Source organism: Cavia porcellus, unplaced genomic scaffold, assembly GCF_034190915.1.
Source record: "Cavia porcellus strain 051 isolate PalLab524CR breed Dunkin Hartley unplaced genomic scaffold, mCavPor4.1 scaffold_25, whole genome shotgun sequence".
Taxonomy (NCBI): domain Eukaryota; kingdom Metazoa; phylum Chordata; class Mammalia; order Rodentia; family Caviidae; genus Cavia; species Cavia porcellus.
In genome coordinates this window covers 11,369,555-11,388,805 of record NW_026947508.1, presented here as the reverse complement: position 1 = coordinate 11,388,805, position 19,251 = coordinate 11,369,555, and the positions used below count along the sequence as shown (strand labels likewise).

General features: G+C 51.7%; 1 protein-coding gene across 2 annotated transcripts; it reads left to right on the top strand.

Moving 5' to 3' along the window:
* Positions 1–1,367: 1,367 nt before the first annotated feature.
* Casp9 (caspase 9) lies at positions 1,368–18,543 on the top strand. 2 transcript variants are annotated; one of them, XM_005004353.4, is made up of 9 exons: positions 1,368–1,660; positions 4,081–4,459; positions 8,878–8,909; positions 9,519–9,695; positions 10,126–10,215; positions 11,528–11,675; positions 15,574–15,753; positions 16,326–16,435; positions 17,694–18,543. In XM_005004353.4, the coding sequence occupies exons 1-9, from the start codon at positions 1,529–1,531 to the stop codon at positions 17,784–17,786; spliced, it is 1,341 nt and encodes a 446-aa protein (XP_005004410.1). In that variant the 5' UTR covers positions 1,368–1,528; the 3' UTR covers positions 17,787–18,543. The 2 variants fall into 2 exon arrangements, with proteins under 2 accessions (XP_005004410.1, XP_003471228.2); XM_003471180.5 differs by having other exon boundaries at positions 1,370–1,660; positions 4,078–4,459.
* The last annotated feature ends 708 nt before the right edge of the window (positions 18,544–19,251 follow it).

Sequence of the window (19,251 nt, the reverse complement as noted above, 5' to 3'; positions counted from 1 at the left end):
TGTCTTTTTCATTTTTTTATCAGTACCAGGGATCAAACTCACGACCGCCTGCTTGCAAGGCAGGTGCTTATGCCGCTGAGCTAAACCCCCAGCCCCTCTCCGACAGTATTAATTTCTATATTAGGACCCAACAGACCACCAAGCTAAAACTAGGTTGTCTGAACTTCTGACATGTGCGGTTTGGGGAGCTAATACTCAAAATTTCAAGCCAGGCCAGTTTGGGTCAACAATGAGCAGCTCCTCGACTTTCACTTTTATGAGGAAAGTGACTTTGAGAGAACAATCCACTCATTGTTCCCTGCTTTTGCTTTCCTCAGTCCTTTCCGACTATAAAACCTCTTCCTTTCAGCTCATGAACAAGCTTATTATAGAATCACAAAGCAAAACGAGATCTGTAATTTTGTTGTAACTTAGCGTTCGGACATATTCTAAGGTGAAGCGCGTGTGGAGCCAAATCAATCGGGATTTGCATTTTGCCTGATCTGTGTCCTCCGTGACCTTGAGTTCATTTCCCTGAGCCCAGGACCATCTCTCACACACTGGAAGGACCACGCCCTGACAGGATGCTAGACTTTTAAAACATGTAAAACACTAGTACGACTTAGCAAAGGCTCAAGAGGAGCAATTATTTTAAATGTGGAAATGACTGAAACAAAATCATGAGACTTCAGCAGACTCGATTTCTGCGAATTTACTTAGTGGGAGGCGTTAGTGTGGGAGAGAAGAGGATGGTGAGAGACTGCAGAAAGGCTTGGTTCCGTGAGACACCCGAGTTTGGATCAGTAGGAAGCCAGACGTGTGCTCTGGACAGGCGGGTGAAAGTGAAGCCACATCTGGTGAGGGGGCTGCAGGAGGCGGACAGACCCTGGCTCTAGGAGTGGCTTTTTCTCTGGCCGGTACTGAAGTGTGACCCCTTCGAACTTGTGTAAACTTGCGAGTTCTATCACGCGTCCCTCCACCGGTTGAAAAAAGTGTCACAATCCCTAGGCGGCACGGCCACGCGGCAGGAGGGACGAAAACACCGAAGCCGCCGCAGAGAAAGGACTCGGGGGCGGGTCCTAGGGGCGGGGAGGGCGGGGCTAGCAGGACGGGGGCGGGCCCTGGGCGGGGAGAAGGTGCGGGGGCGGAGCAGAGACGGGGGTGGGTGGGGCACAGACGGGTGAGGGGGGGGGGCAGTGGGATGGTCTGGGGCGGAGCAGGGGACTCTGCGACAGGCCCCGGGGATGGGGTCGTGTCTCGGGAGCAGGGCAGGAAGGACAGGGGCGGATCCTGGGCGGGGCGAAAACGGAGCAGAGACTTGGGGGCGGCACCCGGGCGGGGCCAGAGTTCGGGGGCGGGGCCGCGACACGGGGAGGTCCTGGGGCGGGGCAAAGGGGCCGTGGTCTGGGTGAGTGGGCCAAGAGGTAGGCCGCCCGGCTCGGGGGAGAGGGCGCGGGGTCAGGGGCGGCCCTAGGGCGGGCCTGTAGGGGGCGGGCACGGCCCCAAGGCCCGGAAGCGGCCGGAGTCCCCGTCCCGCTGGCTTTCTACGATGGACGAAGCGGATCGGCAGCTCCTCCGGCGGTGCCGCTTGCGCCTGGTGGGTGACCTGCAGGTGACCCCGCTGTGGGACGCTCTGCTGAAACGCGAGCTCTTCACGCCCGACATGATCGACGATATCCAGGTGTGCTCCCGCGCCTGCTTAGCCTGCTTCCCTGCCTCTCGGCCGCGCGCGGACTTCCAGGTCGCTGGGTCTGGGGTGGGGACGTCTAGGCTACTCCAAGAGGGTTGCTGACGTCACAGCGTGACTTCACGGCCTAGCCCCCGTCCTCCTCTTGTCCGCTGCACCAGCCGGTACCGACCCCCTTTAGAGAACCGTACTGTGGGCATCTCATTTTTCTTTCCTGTATCGAGCCCCCAAATCTCCGGGAGAACTAAAGAATCACACCTCTTTGTTGAATGTTTGTTAAAGTGACTCCACATCCTGCTCCATCAGCATGCTCTGTTAGTACCTGTGCTTCTTGGGCGCGTGTGTGTTTATTTTCTAGCATAGAGGCTCGAGGCACCCATTTTGGCATCAGACTGCCTGGCGCTGGGTCTTTGGGAAACTCATTTCCTTTTTGAGCCTCAGTTATCTTGAGCAGTGAGATGGGCCACAGTAATGCAGTTTTAAGGGGTGAGATCACGCATGTCCAGGAGCACCCACTGTGGGCCTGCACTGGGTAGTGGAAGTGGTTTGAGGCTATAGTCCTTGCTTTCAGGCACATTTTCAGGGATCACAGGCCCAATACCCTGGAGGCTCCGTGGGTGGGCACGGTAGTGGGCACTTTCTAGCTGAAGTGTGGTCACACCAGGGCCTGACCCTTTCGCCCTGTGTCGTTCTCACTTTTAAAGAGAGACTGGAAATCTTGATTTCCCTGTCAGGTTCCTGGACTTAAAATGTTAGGAATAGCCTGGCGTGGTGGCACCTCCCACCGAATTACCTCATCTTGTTTTATTTTCTGAGACAGGATCTTGCTAAGTTATTGGCTTGGACTTGGAACTTGCTTATCCTCCTACCTGTCTCCTGAGTAGCTGAGATGACAGATATGTGCCATTGTACCTGTCCCCCGACCCCTTTTTTTGGTGGCCTTTGGGTCCTGAGGAACTTAGCTGGTGCTGGATCTAAGGACGGGTGGCAGATAAGGAGGCTGGAACGCCTTCTGTCTTAGTGAGCAGCCCCACCATCTTGACACCTGTCTGTCACCCTTGACTGTTCCTCCACCCTCAGGTCCACCTAGTCAGGAGCCACTTCCGTGCATTCTCCCTGCTGTCATCTCTGCTTCATCTTGTCTCTTCCTTCCATTTCAGCTGCACTGCCTGCCACCTCCTCCTGGCCTGCTGGTGGCCCACCCTTTCCCATTGTCCATCCTCTCCCCAGGATGATTTTTCTTAAGACCAGCCACCGGCCTAGTGCTGTTTACATGGTGGAAGGAGTCCTGTGTTTTATTGCAGGCATGTATATTTCCTAAGTCTGAGCTAGATTTTATTTGAGAAGACCCATTTCACAGTCTGTATTAAAGTCTACGGGGAACATTCTCTCTCTAGCGCTGTTGTCTAAATAGAGTTGAGTAAGGAGTACCAGAAAATTTAGTAACTAGTTTAAATGCAGCATGTACAAAAACAAAACCGTATAAACTTCCCAAGTGTTAACTTAGCTATATCATTTTAACAAAAGTATAACAGACAGCAAAAACAATTAAAAGTCGTGGGCAAATACAAAATAAAATCTGAAGCATAAAAATTTGATACCTAAATACCAGTTCAAAATCTGTGAAACAAAAGCAAACTCTTAGCTCCATCCAAAGATCTTGGTGGAAGACCTCCAATTGATATAGAGGAAAGAAACTCCCCTTTTCCTAGATGTCCAGTATGAGTTTGTGTTCTCTAAGATCAAAGAGTGAATTTTAGGAACAGTGGAGGTTAAGAGTAGAATACAGTTATTGGGAGAAAGAAAGCTTCTGTCTGAGACAGGAGTCCCAAGTGGGTTGCCCCAGGATGATTTTTCTGGAAGGCAGCTGTCTTTGTTTCTTTTTTTCTCAAACTCTTCAGTGGCTTGTCGGGGTTTTCAGGATGAATTTCTTGGCCTGGCCAAGTAAAGGCCTTGAATGTCACCTCTCCTACTCATCCTCTTACACATTTGTGAATTCATGATTTCCTTCTTTGCCTCCCCTACGGTCTCTTGCCAACCCATCCTTTCTGGATCCACAGAGCTGCATCGGGTGGTCCTGTACCCTGCCTGCCCCCTAGGTTGTCCCTCCTGACACTTGCCTCCTGACTGTGTACCTGCTGACTTCTCTGTCTGCATTCCCTTTAAGAGTTTACACCTGCGGATTTACCCTGTGTGCTGCTGTGTTTTCACACTTAGCACAGGTCAGGCACAGGTGATGCCTCTGAAATACCACATGCTGTGGAGGGGCACACGTCCAGTGCACCTGCAAGCTCAGTTTCTGTCCATGTGCTTGGTTGTCTAGGCTTAACACTAGATGGGTAGTGGGGGACAGGATGAGGGCCGTTTGAAAGTACCTAGATAGTGAGTGTCTGGTTTTTGTGTCCACACAGCAGGCAGGTTCTCGGCGGGATCAGGCCAGGCAGCTGATCACGGATCTTGAGACCCGAGGGAGGCAGGCCCTTCCTTTGTTCATCTGCTGTTTAGAGGAAACGGGCCAGGACACACTGGCTTCATTGCTGCGCACAAGTCGGCAAGTGACAAAGAGGGATCCAGAGGCCATCAGACCGCTGGACCTGGAGCCTGCAGTGGTGGGACCGATGGGACTCAAACCAGAGAAGCCGAGAGTGATGAAGCCAGATCCATCGAATCTGGCCCCAGGAAATGTCACCCCAGTGGTGCTGGGGCCGGAGGAGCTTTTACCAGCTCAGCTCAGGCCAGAGGTTCTCAGACCGGAAGCACCCAGACCAGTGGACATTGGTTCTGAAGGATTGGGTAATGTTCGTCAATATTACAAGAGTGCCTGGTTGGTGGCCGTGGTGGGGTACAGCTGGTTTGAGACGCAGAATTTAATTATGGTGTTATCTTACTGAGTGTTCATAGGGCATGGGTGGAATGTTCCTATATGTCTTCAGGGCATGTAATTTTTTCAGCCTGTCTTCTGAAAAGCATTTTAGCTTGAAGCATAGTTCAGGGGCCTGGTTCAGGGATTGGACTAGCCCATGGCTGGCAGCCGGAGGGCGACCTGTGCTTGCCAGGAGTCTGCCCTACTATCTGTCTATCTGTCTATCAGTGCAGTGTATATCTTACTTCCTTCCATCCCAGCAGCCCCACAAGATAAGTATCATTAGACTCAGCCTTGCCAGTGAGGTGAAATAATGTATCTAAAATCATAAGCATCATCCAATAAAACATACAAAGTATATGAATTCCTAGGGAAGAGATGGACTTCTACCTGGACGTACACACAGGTAGCCATCACCCAGATCATCGCAATATAGAACATTCCAAGAACCCGCTCCCCAGCTGAGATAGTTAGTATTCCCGTCTCTGTCACTGATCCCTTTTGCTTGTCACTGAACCTCGATAAAATGAAACCCTATGGTATGGACTCCGTTGGATCTGCCTTCTTTCACCTATCCTTGCATCTTTGGAGTTCAGCCATATTTTTGGGGCATGTCAGAGTCCATTCTTTGGCTCTGCTGGCTGGCAGTGGCTTCTATTCTGCAGAATAATCCACAGTTTAACCACTGTGCTGCATGGGTTGGTGGCAGGGCTTTGTTTCCGCACAGCACATGGAGAATTAATGCTATACTTCCTGTTTCACATCTGCCAGGTAGACCCTTGTGTGCCAGTGACGTTAATAGGACAGTAATGCTTAGCACGATTGAGTGCTTACTGTCAGGAGCTCTTTGGAGTTGTTTGCGTAAGGGATCTAATTTTACTCTTAATTCGCAATTTCTCATTTTTCTGCAGAGCAGAGGAAGCCACAGAATTAAAAGTAAATTCCCCAAGTAGAGAGCTAGTGAGAAGTGGACAGGACTGTGGTCTGGGCTTCCTTGTTCTGTTCCTTACACTGTGAGTCATTTATTCACCCCTTGATGGACATTCGTGTTCTTTCTGCTGTGGCCTTTTATGTGCATCTCTCTCTGACTGGGGGACAAGTTTCTTCAGACAGAACTGTGGGTTGATGGAGTACTTGTTGTCTTCTGACAGATGTTTCCAACTTGCATTTCAAATACATGTTAGCATCTCACCAACCGGGCTGGTGTGGTGGCACATGCTTGGAATCCCAGCACTCAGGAGGCTGAGGCAGGAGAACCGCTAAGAGTTCAAGGCTGGCCTGGGCTACACAGTGAGTTTAAGGCCAGCCTGAACTGCACAATGGAACCTTTTCTTAAAAAAAAAAAGAATCCCGCCAGCCATGAGTAAGGTGACCATTTTCCTCACACTCTTGCCAATGAGAAGTATCAATATTTTTTCCTCTGTGATGTAAAAAGTGGTATCTGTAGTGAAAAAGTGTGATTTTGGATAGCTTGCTCAAACAGCGAACAAACATGATAAAGATAAGAAGCTGCATCTGCTTGAGATAGAAGGGAGAAAACTAGTTCTGGCTTTGTTGATCTGGCATTGTTGATCGGCATTGTTGTCTTGCTGGAAAGGAGGCAGAAACCAAAGTGCAGCTGCTCTTATCTGTTCTGTGAATTTGAGTAGCTCATGACTAAGGTCTGAACTTGAAGCTTCCTGTTCTTTTTTAAGGTATTTCCTGTTGTGAATATTTATTCCTAGTAGGAAACTCATTCTAAGTGTAAATAATAATAGCAAAAATAGGATCGGTTTGAATGAGTTTTGCTTTATGGTGTCCCATTTTCAGGTCATCACAATCGTACTGGATAGTGGCTTCGGGGAAAGCCTCTCTGTTACTGTCCCCCACTTACAGAGGAGGACGCTGGGGTCTGCGAGCCACGGTCACAGAGGGAGTTTAAGTGCAGAGCTGGGTCCACAGCCTATATCCTCTGGCTTCATAGAGAGACTGACCCCGATGCTGCTGCCAGGTGTCCCTTTAGGTGCTGGACTTGAAGCCCCTGAGTACTGTCCAGTAATATTTCCCAAGGGAGGTTCATGGTACCCTCCTAGGAGAGTTCTACAGTCATATAAGTGTGGCAAGATCTGGGTGAGTGGGAGCAGGCTGCTCATAGGATTTGGCAGAAACTTTACAAAGCTCAAAGAGGAAAGGGTGCCCTAGAGCAGTGCTTCCTAGCCGAGGAGTTTTGCTGCCTCTCCTGTCTACTCCTGGACATGTAGAGAGGTATTTGGTTATGACAGCTGAAGGGGAGTGGCGCTGCTGGCCTCTCTTGGATAGAGCCAGCCAGGGGTGCTGCTAACTAATGCATCTGTGATGCCAGGACAACTCGAGGGCTGCAGGCATGGCTCAGTGGTTGAATGCTTGCAGGGCAGAGAACTGCCGTCCACAGTACGGACTCCTCTGGCTCTAAGCGAATGCCCCTGTGTAACTGGAATGGCCGCACTCAGCTTTACTGGGTTCCCAGGTACGTGAGGTACCGTCTTATGGGTGTCACATGTAATCATCAGTTGGAGCCTCACTGAAACCCTGTGAGATCGGTGGTTGCTCCTGTTGTCTCCTGATACAGAAGGGAAGAGCAGAGGCCCAGAGGGTCCTGAGCAGTTTATAGAGCATCACACAGAAGGTCAGTGGCAGAGTTGGGATTCAAACACTGGAACCCCATGTCCCTGACCCACTCCATCAACTGCCTTACAGACTAATGGCTCGTTCTCTTTCTTGTCTTTATATTTGTGTCACCTTCTCCTTAGTTACTCAGATATTTGCCAAGGACCTGCTGGGGATGCAGCGTTGGCAAAGGCTGTACAATCCTTGATTTCATATGGAGGGGTAGAGATTTGGTGTGTGCCTACTCATTTAGGTCTTGTTCTGGGGATTGAACCCTAGGCCTTTGCATAGAACTATATCCCTAGTATTTTATTTTTTTATTTTGAGATAGGCTCTTGCTAAATCACTAAATTACCCAGTCTGGGCTCAAACTTGGCAATCCTCCTGCCTCAGCCTCCCAGAGTGCTGGGGTTACAGGTGTGGGCCACCGCAGCTGGCTTCCAGTTGGGTCTTCATAATTATAAGCTTGTGGTTAGGGCAGTGAAAAAGTTGAGCACAGTGCTTTGGGGATGCAAGGCACAGAGGCCCACCAGAGAGAGTGCCTTTGTCTTTGTATGGGGGAGGGAAAATACATTTTCCTTCAGAATGGAATTAACCTTTTTACTTTAAGATGTGATGCCCTATGCATGTGTGTATGTGTGCGTGTGTGTGTACACCCTCTTCCTGTGATGCTGACCCTGCCTCTGTCTTTTAGTGGCCATGTATAGATTTGTTCCCTCCACATACTCTTGCATCCTGTGGACTCCCAAGTTTTGCTTTGTGGATCACTAGCACTAATTAAAGGAAGACTGAGTTCCTTAGTAGTGGATAATGGTTATGTTTTAGGGGTACAGCAGAATTTTGGAAATGAGCAGATATTCTCAGAACTGGGTCTGTAGACGTACAGGAGTCTTTGGGTGAGGTCCAACCATTTCTGATTGAAACATCAGGATGCGGCTGCTTTTTTAAAGTTGGCAGGAGGACAGTTTCCAGCAGGGGCCAGGCCCACTCTGAGCTGCGGTGGGGCCACCCTGGGAACAAAAGCAGAGGCAGCCACCGTGGTCTCTTTGTTTGGAAAGGAGAAACATCTTCTGACCTTGTCAACTGGCGGTTGGTTGATTCTTGCTAATTTAAACAAAAACTATTTTGATAGAGAAGGAAAATGAATACCTGCTCATTTAGTCTCATTCTGCAGATATTTCCAGGGTTACCTACTGTGTGCTCAGCCCCGTGAGCCCCACAGATGAGACTCCCTGCTGCTCGGGCCGTCTCCCCCTTCTGAGCTGGAATGTCTCCGTCTGTACTCCGTGGCACCTGGCTTTCTTTATACAGTGTCATGTTTTCAAGGGTGCCTTGGGTGTCGTGCGCAGTATCAGTATACCTTCAGGCTGTGTAGTGTCCCCTGGGTGGCCGTGTCGTACGCTTTGTGTGTCCGTCAAATTGCTGGTGGTTGGTTCCATCCACCTTTATGAATCAGGCCTCCGCGAATGTTCACGGCCAAGCCTTCATGGCCACACATGTGCGCTCTTTGTGGGTTTGAACCTGGGAGACATCAGGGGTAGGGGTGTCGGCTTTGTTAGACGGTCCTCAGCATGGATGTGCTGCTTGACTCTTCCACCGGCAGTCCCTGGGGTCCCTAAGTCTCTGCTGTCCTCTGTTTGGCAGGGACTGTTCTCACATGGTCTCTTGGCCTTTCCCTGGTAGACCCCAACATTCACATTTCCCTTCTGCTCTGTCTCTCTAGGTGGTCAGGAGAAGTTGAGAAGTGCACATTTGGTGAGTTTTTTATGTGATGCGGGGCCAGTGGGGTTTGGTCTGTCCTGTTCCGTCCCCAGGCCTTTTCCTGCAGCTGTGCCCAGTGCTTGGGGCCCCTGGCCTGACTGGAGAATGAGGTTCTGGTCCCCACCTGCCACAACCCCCTGATGCTGGCCCAGCACTCGCTAAAACACGATTGTCCCAGCCTGCATTTTGTTGTCTGTTGGCTGAGGCTCATAAGGAGTGGAAATCAGCCCCAGTCCCTCCTGCTATCCTTATGGCCTATTTACTCTATGGCTCTTGTGGGCTCTGTGCAAACATAGAGTGACATGAATAGTCCACTGTGGGTGGGAATTATAGGGGCCCGAGCCTCAGACACTTTGAGGGTGGCCACTGCCCGAGCTGCTGACAGAGGCCCCGGCAAGAGCCCCTGTGTGTGAGGTCTTCTGGGGTGGGTGTTTGTGCCCTGGGCTGGGAGCGGCTCCTCTGCCCTGGAAGGCTGGCTGGGGACCCTGCTGTTCCTGCAGTGGGAGGGCAGACCCTGTCCCGGGCCACCCCTTCAGACTGTTAGCCACATGTGTGAGCAGCAGGGGTCGCCCCGGGTTTACCCTGGCCCCTGTGCCTGGACAGGTGTACGTCCTGGACGCGGACCCTTGCGGCCACTGCCTCATCATCAACAACGTGAACTTCTGCCCGGCGTCGGAGCTCGGCACGCGCACCGGCTCCAACATCGACTGTGAGAAGATGCGGCGCCGCTTCTGCCAGCTGCATTTCCACGTGACGGTCAGGGGTGACCTGACCGCCAAGGTACAGTGGACCAACGATTGGGGGCGGAGATGGGGGTGAGTGGGGCGGTGTCTGTGAGGGACCTCAAAAGCAAGCCAAGTCCCCAGGTGAGCCCTTGTTTCCCCAGGACTGCAGGAGGCCGTGTGGCCCAGTGGTCACAACTCAAGCATAATGGAGGGTTTGAAGACTGGCTCTCTTGGGTGCCTGCTAGGGACCTCCTCTGCCTCAGTTTCTCTGTCTAGAGAGCAAGACTAATCCCCCTCATCCGAGTGTGATGGGAATGAAATGAACAGCACCTTTTCCCTGAGAACAGTGATTGTGACTTCAGTATTGGTCCCTAGATGCAGAGTCAATGCACTGCCCTGGCCTTAGCAGGGAGCAGGAGTCAGCATGTGGGGGCAGATGACTCGTCTTCGCCTCTGGCTCACCTGCAGTCCATCCCTTCCTGCAGGAGATGCTCCAGGCTTTGGCAGAGCTGGCGCGGCAGGACCACCAAGCTCTGGACTGCTGCGTGGTGATCATCCTCTCTCACGGCTGTCAGGTGGGAGCCGCCCCCTCCCAGCCTTGCTCCTCCGGCAGGTGCAGGACAGAGGCTGTCCCCTGAGGGCCCGCAGGAGCCCCACCCTTCCCGTGTCCACAGCACCTGTGGGTTCCTGAGAAAGAGCTGTGGGGCTCTGCCCACCCCCTGCTGTTTCCCAGGGCCTCCTGGTCCTTGCCCTTTGAGGAGTTGGAAGTGTCTTCCTGTATGGGGCATGTCCTGAGAGGAGCCATCTGGGATGGAAGTGGGGGCCAAGGTCTGTTCCCAAAGCTGTACCTCTGGGTTTTGTTCCCAGCCCTGCCAATCCTTGGCTGCTGGGGAGGACTCAGGGCGCAGGGACCTGCTCATGTGCCAGCTCACTGGTGGCCATTCCCTTGCTCCGGCCTGGACCTTGGTCTCTTCAGGGGTTGTCAGACGAGTAGTCACCGGCTGATGGCCTAGAGGTCCTCTGTGCGCTTAACAGTATATTTATTTTACTTTTTTCGTCACTAGGGATTGAAACCAAGACCTTCACACTGAGCTACATCCCTAGCTCTTTTCTATTTTGAGACAAGGTCTCATTAAGTCACTAAGGTGCCCTGGTTAGGCTCAAACTCCCTCCTGGCCCAATCTTGCAGACAGCTGGGATTGCAGGTGTAGGCCTCCATGCCTGGCTCCACAGTGCTTTAAAAACTGGCAGATTTCTTCTAGCTTCTCATCAAAATCCCCAGGTTCTGGCCTGACCAGTCCAGCATCCTCACGTGCAGCTCTGGTCTGCTGCTACCTGGGGCTGTCTCTCTGAGCCTTCCCCTCTTAGCATGGCACAGGGCACCTCCTGAGAGCCTGTGGGAAATGCAGCCTAAGGCCTCCGAAGTGAAGTGCTGCATTCAAAGTCTGCACTGTGACTTGGGACACCTTTGCATGGGACACTTAGTCCTGATTACTTTCTGATTACCTCTTGAGCTAGAGCAGCCACTCTCAGTGTTTAACTGCGGCAGAGATGCCCAGAGGATCAGATTGCTGTTTTCGGAGGTCCAGGTGGCTCGGAATCTGCATTTCTTCCAAGTGGATGTTGCTCATCCAGAGCCCACACTGGCCCCTCTGGCCTGGAGGCAGTTGGTTGGCACTGTCAGGCCATCTGGCTCTTTTGGGCTCACCAGTCTATGACCCCTACAGTAGATGCTGACCAGGGTCCTTCTGGAGCCAGCCGGCTCTGACCCTGCCAGCTGGTCCTGTCAGGGACCTTCGGAGTGCCTGGACCCCACAAAGCTGCTGGGAAGGCACTGGTTCCTGTCCTAGTGTCTTGGTTTTATGACCAGGGTTCTTGGTCCTCTAGGCCAGCCACCTCCAGTTCCCGGGTGCTGTCTATGGCACAGACGGATGTCCTGTGTCTGTCGAGAGAATTGTGAACATCTTCAATGGGACCAGCTGCCCCAGCCTGGGAGGGAAGCCCAAGCTCTTTTTCATCCAGGCCTGTGGTGGGGGTAAGTGGTTCTCCAGTCCCCATGGGTGTAGCTGGTGGAGAAGGAGCCGTCCCTTCCCCTTCCCACCTCTCTCCTCACTGGGCTGCTCCAGCCAGTCAGAGGTCTCAGACATGGACATGGTCACTGTCACCACATGGTGACACCTGTGCTAGCTAGACACACTCAGCCTCAACTGCTCCAAAGAAACAGGTCGTCATTTCAGACTGCAGTGGTGTCCTGGGCTCATGTGACTGTGGCAACATCAGCCCCAGAGGCTTGGTGAAAACCAAGCAGAGGATAGTGTGGCAGTACCTTCTTACCTTCCCTGTCCTCGTGATTCTCCAGCCTCCACCATTTACCTAGAGAAAGGGAGACCACAGCCAAGCTGCCAGGGGCAGCTAAGGAATTCAGTCATTGGAATTCCCAAGAGCTCAAATCCTGGCGATTTGGAGAATTTTTTCGACATTATTTGTAATAGTTACAGTTTTGCTTTATGCCTGTGTCTTCATCCACTTTCTGTTGCTCTAAGCAAATGCCACAGGCTGGGTGGTTGATGAAGAGTGGAGGTTCCGTTAGCTCACAGACCTGAAGGCCAGGTGGTCAGGAGCATGGTGCCGACCTCTGGTGAGGGCCTTGTGCTGCCCCTTCACGTGGCAGAGGACATCGTGGGGAGACAGGAAGTGTGCCAGCTTGGGTTTCTGCTGTTGCTATTCTCCTTATCTTAATCATTGTCATCGTTGTCCTCTTCCTCCTCCTTCTCTTTCCTCTTTTTTTCCTTCACCTTCTTTTCCTCCTTGTCCTTTCTCCTCCTCCTCCTCCTCTTCCATCATCATCATCATCACCACCACCATCATCACCACCATCATCACTACAGGGTCTCACTTGTGTACATTTCTGTGCTTAAGGGATCCTCCTGCTTCAGCCTCCTGATTAGCTGGGAGAGTGAGGCCATGCCAGGCTTCACTTTCCTCATAAAGCCTTTGATGCCTTTGTGAGAATCCATCCTCGCAACCTCATCTAACCCTGACTACTTCCTGAGGACCCCACTCAAAACACCACTAAAATATGAACTTAAGAAATAAGTTTCAGGAGCTGGAGATTTAGCTCAGTGGCATAAGCGCCTGCCTTGCAAGTGTGTGGTCGTGAGTTCGATCCCTGGTACCGATGAAAAAGAAAAAGACAAAAAAAAAAAAAAGTTTCCAATGCACGAACTTCTATAGACACATTTAAATCACAGCCCTCTGACTTTATGTATTGAATCATTTACTTATTTTAGTTTTTTGAGACAAAGTCTCTAGGTTGCCCGGGTTGAATAGGACTCCTGGAGCAGTGCTGCTGCCTTAGCCTCCTAAGTAGCGGGAACTACTGGCAGTGCCACCATGCCCACCTGGTACCCTCCTTTGTACCTGGTTTCCCGGCTTGTGGATCATGGCAGTGGTAACCTAGAAGTTGTGTTCCAGGGAGTCCCTTCCACACTGGGCTCTCTGGGGCTGGGACATCTGAAAGGCACATCAGCTCCTTGTGCCTTAGCCTCAGCTAGCAGAGAAGTGGGCGTTGTTTCACTGCAGAGCTGCCCGGCTCGCTTGGGAGCTCGTGCACATCCTCGGCTGCAGCTCAGAACCTGTGCTGTGTTTTCCTGTCTGTTACTCTGCTCTGGGAGTTTTCTGGGGAAGCAGGTCCTGGCCACAGGCTTCATCCAGCAAACTCTTATTGAGTACTCATTGTGTATGCCAGGTGAGTTAGGTCGTTAGGTACAGAGATAGAGGGAAGGAACCTGTGTCCCTTGAGGTTTATATTTTGACGTGAGCTGTGTTGCCTCCCTGCCATGGTTAATGCTTTACATGATGGAGAGTCTGGACTGGCTCCCTACTCTCCGAATGACCTGGGAGGTTAAGCTCCAGTGTCTCCACAAAGGGGGTTCACAGCAGGTCCTACCTGGTGGCATTGCTGTGATAACGCACCAGGTACTACATGGACGGGGCCTGGTTTATTTTAATAACTAGACTCTGGGACTCCCTGCGCCCCACCCTGAGGACCCCGTGTCACCTTCCTCCTGTCTCAGTGCTGTTACCTTGGGAGAGTGACACCAGGAAAGGGGAGGCTGTTGCTGTTGGCACTGTAGAAACCTTGTACAACTCAGATTTTCTCCGTATCTGAGGGTCTTCCTTTCTCCTGGGAATCACATGAAAGACACAAAGGGAATTAGGAATGAAGCTCAGGGTGGATCCCAGCTTTCTAGGACAGGTGCTGCCTGCCCCCCATCATTCTCAGCAGCAAGAGGACCTTTGTCACATGTGGATCTGTGGTGACTCTCAGTGGACTCCTACAGGCCTCTAGTGACCTGGTCCTTACTGTCACTCAGTATCACTACCTATAGTCTTCCCTGAACATCCCCCTTCTTGCACAAGGTCAAGGTTAGCTGGCCTTGGCACCCAGCAGCCCTGTCCTCCTCCTGCGATGGCACCAACTCCCGGGACTGAGGTGGCCTCGCTCCCCGGACAGCTCTCCAGGGGCAGGACCAGCCCCTTTGGCCTTACAGACAGGTTCCCAGCTGGTCACAGCTCATGATCTGGTTACCTCTTACATGGATTCTAACTATTTGAATTTAGAACAGAACCAAGTAAAGCTATCTAAGCAAGACTTGAAATAATGTATACTCTCTCCATGAAAACAAAACAAAGCAAAACTTACTGGGAACAGCAAGATTTCGAAGCTGGATTAAGGAGACAGAAGGACTAGGATGCTGTGACTAAGCTGCATCCCTTGGAGATGCAGCCCCGATTTGTCTGTCTCGGGCTGTGTGACCAGGTGTTCAGGGCTCTTGCCACATCAGCCAAGACAGAAGTACAGAAGTGACAGCGTCTGTCTTGGGTTCTGGTGATAGTTGAATTGTTATTTTAAAATTTGCTGTTATAATGTAGATAATTACTTGACGATACTGGTGATTTTGAACCTGGTGCCTCCTGAATGTTAGACACTGCTTTGCCACTGAGTTACACCCTCAGCCCAGCTTTTTAAATTTTATTTTCAGACAAGGTCTTTGTTAGGTCACTTAGTTGCCCAGGCTGGCCTCAAACTTGAGATCCTCCTGCTTCAGTCTCCTGAGTAGTTGGGGTTACAGGTGTGTGCCATCACACCTGGATAAAAGAATTGGTAAAATCTTCCAGTAGTGAAAATTCCCACATCACTAACGGAGAAGCCAGGACAGGACTGGAAAATAAGCCTCTAAGTCATTGGCTTGGGTAGTGCCAGCAGGTCCAGTGCTACACAGTGTGACCACTAGGCCAAGCCAGGTAGCTGCCTGCATTGGGCCAGGCTGTCAGATCGCGGTGACCCTGCTTCAGACTGTCAGAGATCATGCCAGGAAGGCAGAAAAACACCTCACAGCGCTGCAGGGCTTGTGCATTTACCTGCTGAGGGAACACAGCCCTGCCCACTGGCAGTTATTCTCATGGGAGAATTCATTTTGCCTGCCAGGGAGTTTGGAATTAATGAGGCTCTGTAAGACCAAGCCACACATAAAGCATGAGACTCCCCCAGGCTAGGCTTTCATGTCAGATGTACAGAGTGGACATGAATGGAGCTGCAGCTGGCATCCGTCTGACTTACCACCCACCTTCCTACACCCCTCTCTGATTCTGTTGTTTGTTTTTCACAGATAGCCCCTCTGCTTATCCTCACCACTTCCCACCATCGGTAATGCACCCCCATGTATTCATCAGTTTTCTGTTGCTGTAGTGAAATATGTGAGGCTGGTTGTTTTATAAAGAAAAGAGATTGATTTGGTTCACAATTCTGGGAGTCTAAGCATGAAAGTGCTCCTTTTGCTGAGGTTTTAGAAGTTTGGGAAGGGCTTTTCTTTGTCAGGGAAATACTACTGTATTTCAGTGATGCATGGTATTGGTTTTGCTTCCTGCAGAGCAGAAGGACCATGGGTTTGAGGTGGCCTGCATGTCGCCCGATGACGAGGGCCCTGGCAGCAGCCCTGAGGCAGATGCTGTCCCATTCCAGGGAGACCTGGAGCCCTTAGACCAGCCCGATGCAGTGTCGAGTTTGCCCACACCCAGTGACATCCTTGTGTCCTACTCTACCTTCCCAGGTGAGTGCGTCTGTCCAGCCAAGGGGTCCCCATCAGCCCCAGAGGCTGCTGTGCTGTCCAGTCCTGGTTCTGTGCCATGGCGCATGTGGGACTGCAAGGAACTGACTGCCCCTCTCTGAGCCTCTGCTTGGAGTCAGGCTGGTGAGACACTAGGGGGCAGTTTAAGGAGTCACAGCCCTTGGACTGTGTTCGTCCCTTGCCTCCTCCTCCCCCAGCCCTGCCTCAGTCTTCTTACCTTTAAAAAGGGAAAGTATCACACCTTGGGGGGCGCCATACTCAGTGCCTGGCACATGGCAGGAGAGAAGGTGTACAGAACTATTCGAGTGACTCGTGTGAGTTTGGGAGGCTGAGTGGTCTTGCAGGAAAGACAGGAGTGACAGCCAGAGTCAGGGGTTGGTCACAAGCATGAATGAAGGCACAGAGCTGTGGGGACGTGGACCGTTTCTATGTGTGTGGTGTTTGGGGATCGAACCCAAGGCCACTTCTTGAATGAGTCACAGTCAGAGGGGCCGGGGCACTTGTGTCTGGCAGGGGGCGGCTTCTCAGCGGTTTGGGGTTCCTTCCTCCCAAAGGTTTTGTCTCCTGGAGGAACACTGAGCGTGGCTCCTGGTACATTGAGACCCTGGACAGCATCTTGGAGCACTGGGCTTCCTCTGAAGACTTGCAATACCTGCTGCTCAGGGTGAGGGGCGCCTTCCTCCCTGGGGTGGTGGTGGGGCTACTGGGTCCAGTGTGGCCTCTGCAGAATAGGCAGAGGGTGACATGCAAGACATCATGGTGACAGGTCCTATCTGCTGCTGAGTCTTACTTAGGGCTGTGAGAGTTGGGAAACCAGAGACTGAACCCATCTCTACACTAAAGTATATTCCAAGGCTTTTTGTTTTGGGGAGGTCTGGTGAAGTCACTCAGTCGCCCAGGCTGGACTGAAACTTGTGATCCCCCTGCCTCAGCCTCCCAGAGTGCTGGGATTACAGGAATGAGGCACCATACCTGGCTTGGTGGATGCTTTGGCTTCTCAATGTGGGACATAACTGTCTGTGGTGACAGTTGCCCTGCCTGGGGGCCTGCCTATTAGAGGCCCCCAGATAGACCCCTCTTGGCTGTCCTCAGCCCAGGGTGGGACTGCTCTGTGGCCAGAGCATGGTGCCCCTGAAGGCTGGCCGTACCCTGCCCCATGGCTGTGCCCTCTTTTGCTTTTGACCCCAGAGCATCCTGATTCCTTTAGTGCATTCTCCTACTTCCTGGGAGAGGCCCCGCCCCACTCTGTGAGCAGCCAATCAGAATCCCCGGCTGCTTGGGGCTGCAGGTGCATCCCTCCAGGTGTGCCCTGTTTTTTGCACAGGAACAGGGCTGTGAGGACTGAGGCTCTGGAGAGGGAGAGACTTTCTGGGGTGAGCACTGCTCACAGATCCTGGGACAGGAGACAGGCTCTGCAGGGGACTCAGCTGCCACAGCCGTGGACCTGTGACCCTTAGAGACATTGGGACCCTGCAGCGCACGGGTGGAGGACACCCAGGGCCAAGCCTTGCACTTGGCTCCTGGTCTGGAGCCTGGTCTCTTCCCGTGACCTTTCTTCATGCAGACCTTTCAGGCTGGGTGGAACTTTGTGAACTTTGAAGGTTTGACATTTTCATTTTTTGTGTTCTTTTATTGTTTTGGCCTTTTGAGACATAGGTCTCATTATTTAGTCCAGGCTGGCTTCAAATCCAAGGTGATCTTCCTCACTCAGCCTCCTAAGTGGCGGGATTACAGGCAGTGCCACCCCCTGGGATGATTTTGTGTTCTTTTGCTCTGCAGGCCAGGTTCTTGCCCTGTCCTCGAGGAGGCTGCAGGTAGATCTGTTCTCCCTGGGTCCAGTTAGCAGACACCCTAGACCTTGCCACCTCTGGATTCCCTTGAGAGCACTGAACTCACAACTTTGCTGTGGTTGGGTTTTGCAGGTGGCTAACGCCGTATCTGAGAAAGGGATTTATAAACAGATTCCTGGTTGTTTCAATTTCCTCCGGAAAAAACTTTTCTTTAAAACCAAATGAGGACACCTCATCCTTCGTGCACAGCGTGCTGCAGCAGGCCTGGATGTTGCTAAGGCCACCACGTCCTGCAAGTCAAGGGCTTCGGAACTGGGCAGTTCCCATCCCTCACTGGTCTCGGCAGCTCCCACAGCAGAGAGCAGTGTCCATGCGCAGAGAGAGAGGACCAGAAAGCTGTGGACATCATGGGGCCTCCACCTTAGAGCTGGCCTTGGGCTGCTGCCTGGCCCATCATCCCATCTTTTGTGGAGCAGGGCTCCCCATCCTCCACACTGTGGGCCAGGTACCCTTGGTCTATGGTCACCCTGGCATTGGAGGAGGCTTTGTGCCATCACTGGGCTCCAGCCACAAAAGCCAGCAGCAGCCCTCCCTGAGCTGTGCTGACCACAGCCATCTCCAAATGTCACCACCTGTACTCTAGGGGACCAAAGTGTCCCCAGTGGAGAAGGGAGGCTCTGCAGGGAGTTGGGGCTACAGACAAACCAGTGTCTCTCAGGTCAACCAATTTCAGCTACTAGAGTCTAAACAGCTGGGGTCCGTCATTCTGAAGTGTCAGGAATGGTTAACATTCTTTTATCACATTATTTAGTCTTAAAAAATAAATCTTAGGTGAATGTGGGTTTTTTCTTTTGTTTCCTCTGTTCCTTCTCATTTTCCTTCAACTCTTTGTCTTCCTTCATAAAGTACAATTTTATCATCTTCAAAACATTTTCCTAGAGTCAGGTATCTCAAAAGAATAAAAAATAAATTTTTAAATGGTGATGTCAGTGGTGGCGTATCTATTGCATGTGCCTTGTTTTCCTTTAAGACAAAAAATGTTTATATATAAATTGTTTTTCTAAACTCAAATTTTGGTATTGAGGTTTAGAGCAGTGTAGGCACTTTGTGATAAATAAGTGGGCCTTGTGTTGCAGTTGGACCCTCGTCTCTAAAAGCTTTGTCGTTGGTCTTGAGTGTAGCTCAATGGTAGAACATTGCTATTATGTGTGAGGTTGCGGGTTCGGTGTGCAGACACACCAAACAAAACAAAGCCACAAAATAACCCATTTCCCCAGGCCCAATTTCACTTGTTCCCCACGTGATCACACTAGTGACTGAGGTGGAGGCTGTAAGCCCAGAGAGGGTGACATTCTTGCCCAGTGGAGTGCGGTAACCAGTGGAGACAGCTGGCTGGATGCAGGTCCCCTGTCCTGACCCACGTCTCCCATGTGCCGGCCTTGCTGAGGGACTCAGGAGCCCAGATCACCCGCCCCTGAGGCCACTTTCCTGTCCTCAGGACCTGGAGATTGGGAAGGACGTTTGCTAATAAGACTAGGGCCATGGTATGATTCAGGCAGTTGTCATTTTATTATTGTCTTGCTGTCACCTTTCCATGTCTGACAGTCCCGGAGACTCCTTTGGTCAGTTGTTTGCGATCACCTGTGGACACGCAGGAAACAGGAGTTTACCCCAGAGCAGAGTTGCCCTG

What these genes read in the sequence shown, in the direction of transcription:
- Casp9 (XM_003471180.5), top strand. Translation starts at nt 1,529, where the DNA reads ATGGACGAAGCGGATCGGCAGCTCCTCCGGCGGTGCCGCTTGCGCCTG. An exon ending in AGTTGAGAAGTGCACATTTG is followed by an intron (nt 8,910 to 9,518) that starts GTGAGTTTTTTA and finishes GTGCCTGGACAG; the next exon opens with GTGTACGTCCTGGACGCGGA. An exon ending in GGGGTGACCTGACCGCCAAG is followed by an intron (nt 9,696 to 10,125) that starts GTACAGTGGACC and finishes CCCTTCCTGCAG; the next exon opens with GAGATGCTCCAGGCTTTGGC.